The sequence below is a fragment of the Microplitis demolitor genome, chromosome 8 (genome assembly GCF_026212275.2).
Source record: "Microplitis demolitor isolate Queensland-Clemson2020A chromosome 8, iyMicDemo2.1a, whole genome shotgun sequence".
Classification (NCBI taxonomy): domain Eukaryota; kingdom Metazoa; phylum Arthropoda; class Insecta; order Hymenoptera; family Braconidae; genus Microplitis; species Microplitis demolitor.
In genome coordinates, this window is record NC_068552.1 from 17,767,558 (window position 1) to 17,783,309 (window position 15,752).

Genomic DNA, 15,752 nt, shown 5'->3' on the forward strand with positions numbered 1-15,752 from the left:
AAAAGATATTTTTCAAGTGTTTCCTTGTTTCTGCAAACTTTCAGTCATTAGATAACTAATTTACTTATTTATTTATTTATTTTAAGTAAATATTAGTAATTGTTTAGGAGCAATGTTCTATTGAATGTCGCATTATGCGAAGAAGAAATAATTACAAGCTGATTATTGATGTACTTACATGTTGTACGCAAATTTCAAGGCCGCAGAGGGTAATGCGATGCACTTGTATAAATTTGTAATGAGATGCCACTATAAATTTATTATTTTATCATATCTGCGGATGATTAAATCGTCAGGTCATTTTGATAACTCAAATATTTATTATTATGACTGCTAAACAATCTTGATTGTTTGTTAATTCATTAGTAATGAAACACTGAAAGCTCTCATTTTATAAAAATAAAAGGGGTTTTGAATTTACTAACCAAGGTTACGAAAAAAGTGTAGAGCGCTCGAGAGATTGAGAGGCAAGTACGGTTGAATCACGTAAGAGAGCGCATGGTCGAAAAGTTTTCTCTATTGCAGACACTTTTTTTAGACACAATCACACGTGCGAGTCTTAACAAGAAAAAAAATCAAACTTTAAGAGGTACTACCAATAATATTTTAAGCCAGCTTAGATAATGATGTCACAAATATTCGAATTCTGACCAATTTTTAATTATTTTTTAAAAAAATACGTTAACTAAATTTGTATCGAAAGAAAAAGAAATCAATCTGTACCACAGTTTTTTCACTACTGTATTCAAGGGCCAAGGTGTCTCTCCCCGCTTTCTCGCGCGTTAGTTTAATTAAAATTTAATTACTGACCGATTTCCATGTATTCGAAACAATTTCAAAACGAAGTGAATACTCAGTAAAATTTGATTTAAAAAAAAAAATTACTGACGACGGTACAAGAGGATTTCAATTTGTTCGGTTGAGAATAGACATAGCTGGTAATTTTTTTATTATCCGTCTGTAATTTATATATTAATGCCAAGTAATTAACTAAAAAAGATAAAGATACACTTAAAACAGCTAATCACTACATATCTTTATCACTAGCACGTAAGCGTCACGTTGCTTGTCTTTGTTCTATAAAACAATCTTCTGATCAAATTGAAGTTTGTAGGATTTGAGCATTTAGGCATTTTTTTAAAATTTCAATTCGAGTGTGGCTCATAAATTCCAGTGTTCAAATAAAACAGTAGATAAGCAATTTAGATAGGTAATCTATACAGCTTTTAATGACCATACTCACCTCATATTCTCTCTTTTTCAACTTATATACCGATATATATTTTTATTTCACTTATAAAACTTTATTTCTACCTGCTAATCATTCTATTATTACCATAAATTATACTATTTTTCTAAGAATTAACGGATTAATCTATAAATAAATACGAACAGCATTAATTTGATCCATTTCTTTACGTACAAAAAGGCCTATTGTATAATCAGATAGTATAATAAAATATATAAAGGTCACATAGAAAGGTACAGCGTGTGAGTTTGTTGTTAAATTCTCGAGTTCAAACCGCTCAAAAGTTTAAACCGCTTGTGAAATCCTCTCTCATTGGCCACTCCCACGATATTCTCATTCATTCGAGTACTTATATTTATTTAAATACTTATATATTATATATGTGTATGTATATTTATATAATCTAATCCTCAGCAAAGATCAATCGATTTTTCGACATCCGTTTTAAGATAAAGAAAACAAAGGACTTTTTTCTTATCAATGTAAGCTTCAAATAAATATAATTATATTATTTTTTTCCTTGTAGAAATTATTTGACTGTTTAAAATTGAGCAAAATTTGCTTTACAAAGTAATCAAAATAAAATGTAAAAATTTTTTTGTAAATCAAAATTTTATTTTGATAACATTAATAACGACAACAGTGAATTCAAATATTATTTTTATCGTAAGTCGATTAATTAAAAATCATTGAAAATTACTTATATTATTGTACACAAGATATATATTTGAATGAGTGTGAAAATAAAAATCGTTTAGTGTAAATGTACTGTAGAAAGCATTTGAGAGTTTTGAAAACATAAATCGTCAAATACGCAGTAATGAGTCATAAAAATAAGGAAAATAATTTTATTAGCGAAATTTTTATTGATTTATACTGACAATGGTTTTTATACTGTTATAATTATTACAGAGCTGGGAATAACAGAAAATAAGCAATATATTTTTAATGATAAGACGGTAGTCTAGGTTGTTAACTTCTAAGTATTGCGCAAAAAATATAAATATATCAATAAATTATATTCGAAAGCAACAACTTCAACAAAGTGTCAGGTGGCAGGAAATTCTTGTTGCGGTTACGGTTCGTATAGTAACTTTATAGCTTCAGTCTTTACTTCTAGGCTTCTTAGATACTTTGATAGTTGATTACTTGGTCCAATACAGAACTGAGCTGGGTAATTTCAAACCCAACAGACTGTATCAGTCTTCTATTCCCTTTACACAGCTTTCACAAGTTTTTAATTGAGTAATTAGATTTTTTCCAGTATTCAAAAATTATAATTTCGCGGGTATTTTAATTTTATTTTTATTTTATTGCAATAATTACATGTAAGTAAATTATGTGTTCAAAAAAATTATAGATCGTACTGTCAGTAAAAATATTTAAAAATTATATTTTGAGAAAAATTACCAAATAATTTTATTTGAAAATTTTTCAAAGTAATTACAAATTAGGAGGCGGTAATTCAAAAATTTATATATAATAATGAAATATTATGTATTGTCGGTAAGAACGCTACAGTTCAAAAGTTCTTCGCGTACTTGTACTCCATCTATGTCTTTTTATGAGAATTTCTTATCACTTTTACCTGTTTACTCATTTGATAAGAATTCAAAAATGTTATCGAGCTCCAAATTAAATGGGTCAGATAAAAAGCAAATGAACTGTCAAATTACACAATAACTGACAGCAGTGATCTATAATAAAAGATCGCGTATTATTGATCTTTAAAAAATTAAAAATTTTTTGTTTTTGTAGAAGCAGAGGAAAACAAAAGAAAATTTTTTTTGAATGGCAGGAAAAATTTTTGAAAGTCAAAGTTTGCGCGGGAAATTTTTTTAAAAAATAACGAAAAATGATATGATTACTGGAGCTCAGGTATATCCGCGTGGCAGGTACGAGGCGGCACGAGAAGATCCGAGACCAAACGAACAGAAGGATCTGAGCGGCAGTTGAGCGCGGAACCTCGTGCTGTTTGTGTCGGGTGTTTATCACAGTGATTACTAAAGTTATAAACTCAACTTTTGAGTAAGTACACAACATAATTTAACTTACATTACAACTACTCGGTAAAAAAAAAAAAAAAATTTTATTGACATTTGTAATTTTGAAAAATCAAAAAATTAATCGCGGGTAATTAAGTTTACCTGTTTGAATTTATTTTCCAAATGGTTCTCAACCGTTCATCTTTGTTATGACTAATGATTTCGAGACACCTGTACCGATACGCTTGTCAAGGACAACGGAAACTCAGATACAACAATTTTTTTCATATACCAAAATATTTAAAACCTAAATAATCAAATAATAATCACACGTAAATTTTGATCGCTGTGTAATTTCCAATTACCATGTAATGTTTAACTCCAATTTATTTCTTATCTGATAAAAGCTGAATTACAATGACTCTAAAAGTAAACGTTGACATAAAAAACTAATGACCGATAATAAATAACTTAACTTTAATTTCTGCCATTTATTTAACGTCACCAAAATTTATAAAAATGTCGCGACGAAAATTAATTTCCCCAAAAAATTTGACAAATATCTCATTACAAATTTCATATTCTTTTATTACAAAAAATATAAAAAACTTTTCTTTAATGAAGACATAAGAATATCAGATAATATATATAATTAATAAAAAAAAACTTTTAATCAAATTTCGCATCTTAGATAATTAAATCGAAAGTTATTTTTTAAATTTCACTGACAACTTTCATCTAATTCATTTATAAATCAAACAGACCGTCTTATTACATTATATCAAGAGTAAAAGTACAAGCCATTGATCATCTGATAAAATACAAATATTTTATTACTATTATTATTATTTTTTTTTTTTTTTTTTCAATTCACTGAATTCATGTAATAGGACTTTGCTCACTTGGATTACTGTCTACTCATAACAATAGTCAGAACATCTATCTTTTTTAAATATCTCATATCTTTTCTCATATATATTTTAATATATAAAAACGTTGACACCAGTTGCCTTATCGTTCAGTTAAAAAATATACCGGCAAGTGTACGCTAAAAGTTTACAGGTGCAAGACTCGATATTTGTATCATGGTCTCTTATACCTACTTTTAAATATGTATACATATATACACATGTATAATTAAATTAAATTACATTAACATGGGTGTATATACTTATCCATATGTACATAAGTTAGCATGTATTTAAAATGAAGCTAAAAAAAGTTTGCATGGTGCAAGATACTAAGTCTCGTTTCTCTGATCTCAATTAACCGAGTTTCAAATAATAAACAAGCCAATCTCTTGCATTAGTATTGTTGTAAAAAAAAAAAAACAACAAGTATATCAACGTTCCGAGATCTCTGTGCCCTATATTAACAATTGTCTTCTTATTTTCTTCCTCATCACTTAACTGTAATACAAAACAATAAAACATTCTTGCAAGTACCAGATACGAGATATCGATCAAGTTGACTATAGTCAGGATAAAAATATTAAGAAGACTTATCATAAATAAGAAAAACACCTAGATCTGATGAAAACTCGATTTTCAAAAATGAGACCGAAACCAACACCTTCCGTTTTTTTTTCTTCGAAAATTTCAAATTTCCACAGAAAAAATGGATTTCCCGGCGTAAGAAATTTTCATTCACTCAAAAAAAATTTCTACCGCCTAAGAAATTTTTCGCATTATAAATTGAAAAGAAGACAAATTTGTGCAAAGATAAAATTTTATTTTGTCAGAAATTTAAAATTCAAAAAATTTCTGGCGCCAATAAATCTTTTACTTCTGTGCACAGCGGGAAGTTAAAAATTTTAAAAACCATAGTAAAGATAATCAAAAATTTTTTTATCTTCGACAAACTCTCACCTTGCACAATGAACGAGTAGCGAAGGAGTTACACTTTCATTCTCATCATTATACACCTCTTATTGTCTTGATTACAATTTTTAACGTATACTTAATACTTAATACTCACTTTTGTCTAAACAAAAAAAAAAAACCGCTTTTGTACTCAACTTTTATTTCATTGTTCCCCCTTTATTAATAATGTCTATTTTATCTACCCAAATTATATATATTATATATGTACTACCATAATATATAGTTGGTTTTATTGTAGGTACTATTATCAATTTGTAACATCACACAATGCGTCTCACGACATCATTACGAAATAATTTACAACATTGTTGAGACAATTATATACGATTTAAATAAATACTGTCAATTTTTTATATAAATTTAATTTATCTTATTTAACAACGCTGACATTATTGTTTATTCAATAAAATAATCATCGAGTTGTTTATATATTTATAAAAGTTCACATGATTTATTTTTAGTAACATAATCTTGGAGTCTCTCCTGTCTTTGGTATCGCGATCAATTTACTTACTGTACCCATGCCCATATGTTGCTCCTGCGGGTTTGTTAACAAACATAAGTAAGATCCTTCATACATATTGAGTTCTTGCATAAGAGTCTGAGCCTGGATCCGAACCAACACTGAATTATTACCGTCACGGCATGTGATATGATGAGCGCGGAGAAGCGCGAAATAATGTAACGTTAAATATAAAACTAAAACAAGTATAAAATATATATATATATATATCTATGAATATACATATGATAAACTACTGGTATGAGTTGTATAAAACTACATATATACGGTGAAAAGAATAGAATGGAGTAGAGAAAATAAAACCGTAAAAAGGATGAAAGAAAATCCACGTCGGGCTTCTCAGTTGCATGCAGCCTACTTTTATATCATGATTTATTTAATCCATAAAATATAAATAAAATTTATATTAATAATGGAATGATGAGTTTTGAATAAAATAAATTTACTTTGATGATCGATTGTCATAAAAAAATATAACAGGTGCTTCGAATTATTATTATTATTATTATTTATTATGAATAGTTTCAAAATATATGTTTGTAAAAATATATGTGGTAAAAGATGATATTTATATTTTAGTTTAATTTAGAGCACATCCGATCCATTGCAAACAAAATTAAATATTTCACGGGTCCCTTTTACCAGCATCCGTAGACCAAATTCTACAATAAATAATACAAAGTAAATTTTTAAAAAGTAATACTATTTTTTTACATAACTAGTTTTAGAACATTGCATTAAAGGGTTCAATTAGTAATAATAAATTGACAGTTACAGATATTCTACTTACAAATTTTCTAATAAATAAATTATATTCGATATGGATCAGATGTGTCTTTAATTACACTAAAATTTTTACCATTATTATTATTATTGTTATTATTATTATAATATAAAGATGAGTCAGTACATCCCACGCGTTATTCGCAACATGACTCTGACCATGATCGCGCGAGAAGGTTGCACCAATTAATATTAAACGATAGTTCATTCGAGCAGAGCTTTTATAGCCGATAGGGGATCCTACGCATTACAACCGTAACGTAACATCATAAGTTATATATTTTAATCCAATTCAACACCATACATTACAACATTCAATAAAAATAATACATATATAAATGATGTAGAGGCACAAGAATAATTAAACTTGAGCAATCGTCTCGGCAATTACTTTCTCGCAGAGCAATTTAATAATTACCGAGTTAATACTCGTATTATATCTGCACTTGGCCAGATTAATATTACTTTATTGCAAGTCCTCTAAATTGATATAAAATCCGCGATATGACCATGCACTCTATCAACGCACTTTATCAATGGGGTCATCAATCAATATTATTTTACTTGACATTATTTTTTTTATTTTTACTAACTAACTAACATAAATAATTATCAAAGTAGTCAGTAAATATTTAGAGAAAACAGTTCATAAATAATAACAATAATAAATATATTTAAATATTAATAGTGTTACGAAACATGCACATCCACGGTCATTGAAAGTGCATGAACAACTTCTTGAATAATATACTTAGAGTGCTTCTCGACGCTAACAATTACTATGATATCCATGAGCAAAGAGTTAAGGACGACGTCACTGTATTTGAAGCGCGACGAGCTTCGCTGCGTCAGCGGCCCATCGCTATTATTTTTTCTTCCATTTTAAACATAACTGCTGGTAGATTTACGTGGCCTACACTAAACAATACCATGCTTACATATATGTACATACATATGTATATATATGTTTATATTTAAATATATATACGCATGCGATGCGTGATACCAGGGTGCTCACGGGTAACTGGCTGTCCCGGGTTCAGTGGCCGTGACCAGGAGATACCAGCTCTTACTTTCTCGCTGACTAACGAATCGAAACCCACAGGACACAGGAGCACACTTTTTCCTACAGCAAAGTCCCCGGGGGTCGAGTTCTTTTTTAAGTTATTTAATAAATAAAATATTACGTATTCCGTGGGTATTTATGATGATAATAAAAAAATAAACATAAGGAAAGGCATGTTTGAAATGAATGTACCCGTCGATGCGTATTTCCCTGTTAGCGCCTCACCCAACGTATTTCCTGCTTCCATCACCTGACGACTTGACGCTCAATACAACACAACACATATGTTTTTTATTTATATATAAATTTTACCCATTTTACTATTACATTCTCACTCATATTTTAATTCCTAATTTCGTTTCGTGTACTCCCACTTACACCGGAAGTGATAGGGTTAGAATTATCAGCGGCAATGATTCATTTTAGAGCTCAGTTTTTTTACTCACGTTTATCTATTGACTCATATCAATTCTACTGTAATCAATAAATTATTGTAGTTTTATATTAAATAATATTTTATGTTACTATATATGTAGTTTCTTATATCATTGACATAATTCTTTTATTAATACAAAATGTGTCATTGAATTTTTTTATTAAATAAATTTATCGCAATGTCAAATGCGGAAAATGTTTTTTTTTTTTTTTTTAATGTGAGAGCTGACAAATTAACACTTAATGAAAGCCTTGTAAAATTAAAAACCTAAACCACTGCAATTACAAATTAAATTAAATGAAGTTTAAAAAAATTAGCATTGATATTTATAGTACTGTAAGTACATAGTACACTAAGCATTAATATGAAGGGTCCGCAGTTAAATTACTTTCATTAGAAGTAAAGACTGTCCAGTAGTTGCTGAGGACTAAAAAGAGTCTTACAACAGCTGGTAGTTACGACTACTCGAGTACAACGAATGTAAAGATGAAAAAGAAAAAAAAAGTAGAATAAAGAAAAATATAATAATGAAAGGTGAATGACCTGTTGGTAAACATTTTTATAATATTTATTTTCATCTGGATCTTTATTCATCCGTAATCTATAGATCTATAGACTCGTCGAAAATATTTGATTTAGTATAAATTTAAGTGTCGGCAATAAAAAAGTAAAATTTATAATCTTTAAATATTTAAAAAAAAGTATAAACATAAAGTTGTCATGTCTATGAATTTATCCTGTAGAGTAAATACTAAAAAGTCGATACAACATGCATACAAGAATCGTTTCAAAAGTGTTTACGTGATGGCGTTTACCGTTACGAGATCTTTAACGGGATGCAGACGGGAGAAAGAACAAAAATTGAATAGTGGTAAAAAAAAGGAGCGGACAAAATAAGAGGAAGATAAAACAGGATAAAATAAATTGTACAGTAAGGAAGCTACAGATTTAAATAATTATCCAGCTGATTCGAATTTTTTTTTTATACTCAAATGTTAATCCGTATACTGCTCTGAGTTAAATTCACAGTGACCGTATTAATTCCCCAAATGTCACCGTACTGTCTTACAATCCTATTTAATGCTTTTACTCTGCTCTACGGTAAACTTCTTAATGTCAAAAGTTCATCACATGCATAAAACAAATTACTTTCCTTCAAACGATTTAATTCTCCTGAGAAAATTATCCAAAACTTCTAATTCTCTTCAATTTAAAAATTAAAAAAAAAATGCAATCGCTATATGACATTTGCTATCGCGATAACGAATGCGACTTGATAAGCGACAATAAACCACCAGTATTCGTAAATAGAAATTCATTTTATTTATTTATTTAAAAATTAATAAAAATTTATTTATTGCGTAATTTATCTAAAAAAAAATGTCTACTAGTACTTAGTAGTTAAGTAATATTTATTCTCGTTACCGATAATTTTTTACAACAGATTAGCCTTGACAATCTGCAGACTTGTCATCATATTAAAGAAAAAACAATACTAGCCAATGCTACGTCATATATTACTCGTACCAGTGAAGCACCGACGACCGCTGCAACACTTCTAGTGTTTCCGAGTCGATAACGAACATTTAAAATAATTATTCATTCTTGTAAATGTAAATTTTATAAATATACATTAAATTGTTGCAGAGTAATTACAATGGACAACCAGCAAGTATGGGTCCGTGACCAGAAAGAAGGTTTTATAATCGGAAAATTCACGGACATGGTCGACGGTGACGCATTGATTGTTCCTCTGGATAAAAAATATCCTCAACGCACGTGCCCACTCGACGAAGTATATCCAGCTGGAGAATACACCAAAGACGTCGAAGACAATTGCAAGTACACTGGCGCCTACGCACATATATATTTAAATTGTTACAGCTCAACAAATTTATATATGCTTTTGTCTGATCGAATAGAACATGTCTACTTATTAAATAAGTTATACTTAGACTTTTTGCCAGGAGTTAATTAACTCGTACTGTTTTGTCTTCCCCAGGTGCCCTGATGTACCTGAATGAGGCGACTCTCCTCAATAATATACGCACTCGCTACTTCAAGGACAAGATATACGTGAGTAAACAATTCTAGCGTGTACTTATGCTAACACTCGGTGTAAAAAAATGTAGCCAGTGAAAATAATTCTCACACCCAAGAGATCCTGCGAAAGATTGCTCGCTCATGTAACGAAATAGTGACTGATGACTTTCACCTTGCTATTTATTATTATTATTCATTTTTAATACCTTGTTGAACGATACTTACTCCTCTCATTAGCAGGAAACTCCCACATGAGAATTTGAAATTGAGATTACGCTCTGAACACGAACTTAACCGCCAATGATTGATGGTATTTATTATTTTTTCAGAGCTACGTTGCTAATATCCTTATTGCAGTAAATCCTTACTGTCCAGTTAAAGACTTGTACTCACGACAAACCATAAAAGCTTATCAAGGAAAGTCACTTGGTGAAACACCTCCTCATGTTTTCGCCATAGGTATCTAGTATATTAATTTATCCAGCGAAGCTTTAAACAATTTTTCTAAATATTTTTTTTTTGTTACTTTTTAAGCCGACAAGTCTTTCAGAGACATGAAAGTACTGAAACAATCGCAAAGTATTATTGTGTCTGGTGAATCTGGAGCTGGGAAAACAGAATCTACTAAATATTTACTCCGTTATCTTTGCGATTTATGGGGATCAACTGCTGGCCCTATAGAACAAAAAATTCTAGATGGTAAATTATTTTATATTAATATTATATTTGTAATTAAGTATAATATGTAGTATAGTAAATCATTGTTTTGTTTAAACAGCAAATCCAGTACTTGAAGCCTTTGGAAATGCTAAAACAAAGAGGAACAACAACAGCTCTCGGTTCGGTAAATTTATGGAAGTGCATTTCGATAACAAGTGTCAAGTTGTTGGTGGTTTTATATCCCACTATCTGTTGGAGAAATCCCGCATATGTCTGCAGAGCCCAGACGAAAGAAATTATCATATATTTTACATGATGTGCGCTGGTGCGCCGACGGAATTGCGTTCTAAACTTGGTATCACCAAACCTGACGACTTTCACTATCTACGAAACGGATGCTCGCAGTATTTCTGTAACCAAAAGTCCGAGAAGAAGCTCAATGAAGCTCAAAAATCACGAAACCACCTCGAGAATGGAGGTCTCTCCGACCCAATTCTCGATGACGTTGACGGTTTCGATGCCGTTGATCAGGTTAATTTAATAATTTAAAAAGTTCAACACAAATTTACCATAAAGTAACTGCGCCAGGATATACTTTAACATCTTATTATTTTTTTTAATAGGCTTTCACTCGTCTCGGACTCACTGAAGTGGAACGAATGGAGATCTACACAATGGTAGCAGCTGTTCTTCATCTAGGCAATATTGTCTTCGAAGATAATCCCGAAGACACGCGAGGCGGCTGCAGAATTGCCGGCACTACTGCCAAGTCCGTTATAATGTCAGCTAAACTTCTGGGTGTCGACCCAGAAGAACTAAAAGAGGCGCTGGTGTCCAAAGTGATGCAGACAAGTCGTGGTGGGTACAAAGGAACTGTTATCATGGTGCCTCTCAAGATATACGAGGCGAACAATGCCCGGGACGCTCTAGCTAAAGCAATATACAGCAAACTGTTTGATCACATCGTATCCCGCATAAACAAAAGTATTCCCTTCAAAGCCTCCAGTTACTACATCGGCGTACTCGATATCGCTGGCTTCGAGTACTTCAAAGTAAACAGCTTCGAGCAATTTTGCATCAATTACTGCAATGAAAAACTGCAGCAGTTTTTCAATGAGAGGATTCTGAAATTTGAGCAGGAGTTGTACGCCAAAGAGTCGCTGAACATTCCCAAGATTTCTTACGTCGACAATCAAGACTGCATCGATCTCATTGAAGCAAAAACCAATGGGATATTTAGTTTACTAGATGAGGAATCGAAATTACCAACGCAGAGCTTCGCCCACTTTACTAGTGAAGTTCATCGCACATGGAATGGACACTTTAGAATAACGTTGCCGCGAACCTCGAAGCTAAAAGCTCATCGCGAGTTGAGAGACGATGAGGGTTTCGTTATAAGACACTTTGCCGGCGGGGTTTGCTATCAGACAAATCAGTTTATTGAGAAAAATAATGACGCGCTGCATGCTTCGCTCGAAGGGCTGATACAAGAGAGCGGTAATAATTTTTTGCGCACTCAATTTGCTAATCACTCTGCGAGCCAGAAGGGAAAACTTACGTTCATCAGCGTGGGCAGTAAATTTAAAACACAGTTGGGTGAACTTATGGATAAATTAAAGAGTAATGGAACTAATTTCGTACGTTGCATTAAGCCTAATAATGAAATGGTTGCTCATAGCTTTGACGGCAGCAGCATACTCGGACAATTACGCTGTTCTGGTATGACTTCAGTGCTTGAACTAATGGAACACGGCTATCCGAGTCGCGTTCCCTTTCAGGAACTCTACAATATGTACAAGTCGTATCTACCGCCGGAGTTGGCTAAACTCGAGCCGCGATTCTTCTGCGAGGCTCTGCTGCAGAGTTTGAAATTAAATAATAAAGACTTCAAGTTCGGTATCACTCGGGTGTTTTTCAAACCCGGTAAATTTGCTGAATTTGACAGGATTATGAAATCAGATCCGGAGAACTTGAAGAAACTGGTGGCGAATGTTAAAAAATGGCTGCTCAAATCGCGATGGAATAAAATACAATTCTGCGCGCTATCGGTTATCAAATTGAAGAATAAAATAATTTATCGGAGAAATCATCTTATCGTGATACAAAAAAATGCTCGAATGTTTATTGCTATGAAACAACACCAGCCGCGTATCAAGGGAATTATGAAAATAAAAAATTTGAAAAATCAACTTATAGAAATGCAAGAGATAGCAAATCAATTAAAAGCCACAAGAGATAAGAGTATCGATGACATCAAAAACTTACAGTCGGAAATTGATGTTTCAATGAAAAAGATTAAAGTAACAACTGCATTATTTATTTATTTGTTTATAAGCTTAAATTATTAATGCCAGATATTTTTCACAGATGGATCAAAATATAAAGGCCACGGAAATAGATAACTTGTATGCGAAACTGAGAACTGCTGTCAATAATGAAATGACCAATCTGCAAGACAAAGTACAGCAGCAAAAAATCGAGGAGCAAAAGCTGCGTAAGCTCCAAGCGGAAATGGAGATTGAAAGGAAAAAAAAAGCCGAAGAATTGGCTAAGAAGAAAGAAGACGAGGACAACAAAAAGAAAAAAATGGAGATTGAAGCGAGAAGAAAAGCCGAGGAGGAGCAAAGAAAGAGACAAGAAGAGGAAGATCAAAAAGCTGCGCTGAGTCTCCAGGTGCGGGGTTTTACTCATAATTTTCTTCCGCTAAATTTTTTACTGCCCGTTGTTCTCTAGAACAAAAGACTCATCCCGATAATTGCTTACAGGCTCAACTGGAAAAAGAAGCTATGGAGGAGAGCCATTACCGTGAACTGATGGAACAGGAGCGGCGCGATCACGATCTAGCTGTCCGACTTGCCCAAGAGTCCAACGGACAAGTCGAAGATTCACCTCCGCCTATCAGAAAGTAAGTTAATTAATTTATTAATTTATTTATTTATTAAATGATAAAATATGAACGGCATGTAAATGATCGAACATACAAGTCAAGTTGTTCGTACAACGCTGGCGTTTGCTGGTCAAAAAAAAGCCATAGTCCCAAAAATTGTACAAAGATAAACCTATATATATTCACATTCCAATTTTTATGTAATTGCACAGTGGCTCAGACGTGCGGGTTACCACAACAAACAACAACAGGCTCAACAGGTATCAAACTTTTCAGGGTCTTGACACCAACTTAACTAATTTTACTAACTTTTAATTTCTTTTTTATTCCTTTTAACCTATTGAATTATAATCATAAATAATTATTTATTTTATGTACAACAGTGTAATTTGCATGCGTCCGTTTATGTGTACCATAAAATATCCTTGTAAATTAACTCATTAAATTAATTTATATTTTTATTTTTAAAAAAAATTAGGATCCAGTATTGCATGCTAAAATTTATTTGAAAACTTACTCCATTGTTGAGAGCTAAATAATTTTATTGGTTTACTTAATTTAGGTCAGAGCAAGTGAGAAATCATCAGGCAATGATGGCTAATAAAAAATACGATCTATCAAAATGGAAATATTCAGAGTTACGTGACGCTATCAATACATCTTGTGACATTGAATTACTAGAAGTAAATAAATTATGCTTGATATATTTCTTTAAATTTATGAGAAACGTTAATTTATTTGTTTACTTCTTTAGGCATGTCGTCATGAGTTCCATCGCAGACTGAAAGTTTATCATGCATGGAAAGCGAGGAACCGCAGACGCACAACGATGGATGAAAACGAACGTGCTCCGAAATCGATTATGGAAGCAGGTATTTATTAGATTAATTTTTATTTATGTTTAATAGTTAGTATAATTGTTATTTCATTATTTTTCAAGCTGCTAAGTCGTCGCGCAATCCATTGAAACACCAGATAACGGAGTCGTCACAACGATACTTTCGTATACCATTCGTTCGTCCAAACGCAGCAGGACAAACGGATAATCCTAATGCTGGAAGCAAACGTGGCTGGTGGTACGCTCATTTTGATGGTCAATATGTAGCAAGACAAATGGAATTACATCCAGATAAACCTCCTATTCTATTAGTAGCAGGTAATTTAGTAAATCCATCGGCATTCGAGACCATTCTTAAACAGTGACCCTCATTTTTTTAAAATATTCAATTTCAACGTTCAAAAGCGAATTAATAATCGAAACTTTTAAAAAAGTGGAGGGCACTGTCTGAGAACCCCCTTAGAGCCAATTTTTAAAATCGGGTTTATTTTAATCCGGGCTTAAATTAATATTACTAGTGTATCTATACATTAATGATATGTAGATATACAAGCAATAATAATTTAAACGCGAATTAAAAATAAACTTGGTTTGAAAAACTATCCCTTTATGATGAAAATATTAAACAATAATATTATCCTACAGGAATAGATGATATGCAAATGTGTGAATTAAGTTTAGAAGAGACCGGTTTGACCAGGAAACGAGGAGCCGAAATTCTCGAGCACGAATTTAATCGCGAATGGGAACGTCATGGTGGCAAACCCTATATAATTCCCGGTGAACGTAAGAAATGAACTAGATTAAATTTTATTATCGCGGTTTATCGGTTTAATATATATATATAAATAATAGTATATCTCATTGTGCACTTCAAAACACTACATGACCATCGATATACCATTTGTTCATACGAACATAATCTTTTATTTTCAATTCAATACAATTCAATTATTATTTGCTTTACCTTCATTATCTTTTTTGTTATCAATATTATTACTGTCAATTATCCCATGGGAAACGAGGTCGTATGTTCATATGGCGAAGAAGCTGCATAAAAATTACTGCTAAGTATTTTTCCGTTATTTTTTTTTTTTTTTCAAGAATAATTTAAATAAAATAAATATTTATGAGCCACAAATTTAATGAGACATCTCAATGTCTTCGGTACGTTACTACGTACGTATATAATTATTATTGCTATGTATAGTTAAATTTATATTTGCTCGCGACATTAATATATTATTACACAATAAATAATAAATAATTTGATGAGGGCCAAAAGTAAGACTAAAAAAAAGTTTAATTATTAAGAGTAATAAAAATATGTTATATTCTGCATGATGTTTTGTCTAAATAAAATATCAGTTTCACATATGAATTCTTGTTATATCTGTAC

At 31.5% G+C, this 15,752-nt stretch overlaps 1 protein-coding gene across 2 annotated transcripts; it reads left to right on the forward strand.

Annotated features, from left to right (window-relative positions):
- Positions 1–3,196: 3,196 nt before the first annotated feature.
- LOC103578362 (myosin heavy chain 95F) lies at positions 3,197–15,734 on the forward strand. 2 transcript variants are annotated; one of them, XM_008559428.2, is made up of 14 exons: positions 3,197–3,277; positions 9,573–9,763; positions 9,928–10,001; positions 10,298–10,427; positions 10,503–10,667; positions 10,747–11,159; positions 11,252–12,928; positions 12,996–13,301; positions 13,394–13,533; positions 13,728–13,775; positions 14,078–14,198; positions 14,270–14,387; positions 14,456–14,671; positions 14,999–15,734. In XM_008559428.2, exons 2-14 carry the CDS (start codon positions 9,583–9,585, stop codon positions 15,148–15,150), a joined length of 3,741 nt encoding a protein of 1,246 aa, XP_008557650.1. In that variant the 5' UTR covers positions 3,197–3,277; positions 9,573–9,582; the 3' UTR covers positions 15,151–15,734. The 2 variants fall into 2 exon arrangements, with proteins under 2 accessions (XP_008557650.1, XP_008557651.1); XM_008559429.2 differs by lacking the exon at positions 13,728–13,775.
- Positions 15,735–15,752: the final 18 nt, after the last annotated feature.

Bases quoted from the DNA above. Each gene is read 5' to 3' on its own strand.
- LOC103578362 (XM_008559428.2), top strand. From the start codon at position 9,583: ATGGACAACCAGCAAGTATGGGTCCGTGACCAGAAAGAAGGTTTTATA. The intron at 13,302-13,393 runs GTGCGGGGTTTT...AATTGCTTACAG, and splicing joins AAGCTGCGCTGAGTCTCCAG to GCTCAACTGGAAAAAGAAGC. The intron at 14,199-14,269 runs GTAAATAAATTA...TTACTTCTTTAG, and splicing joins GTGACATTGAATTACTAGAA to GCATGTCGTCATGAGTTCCA.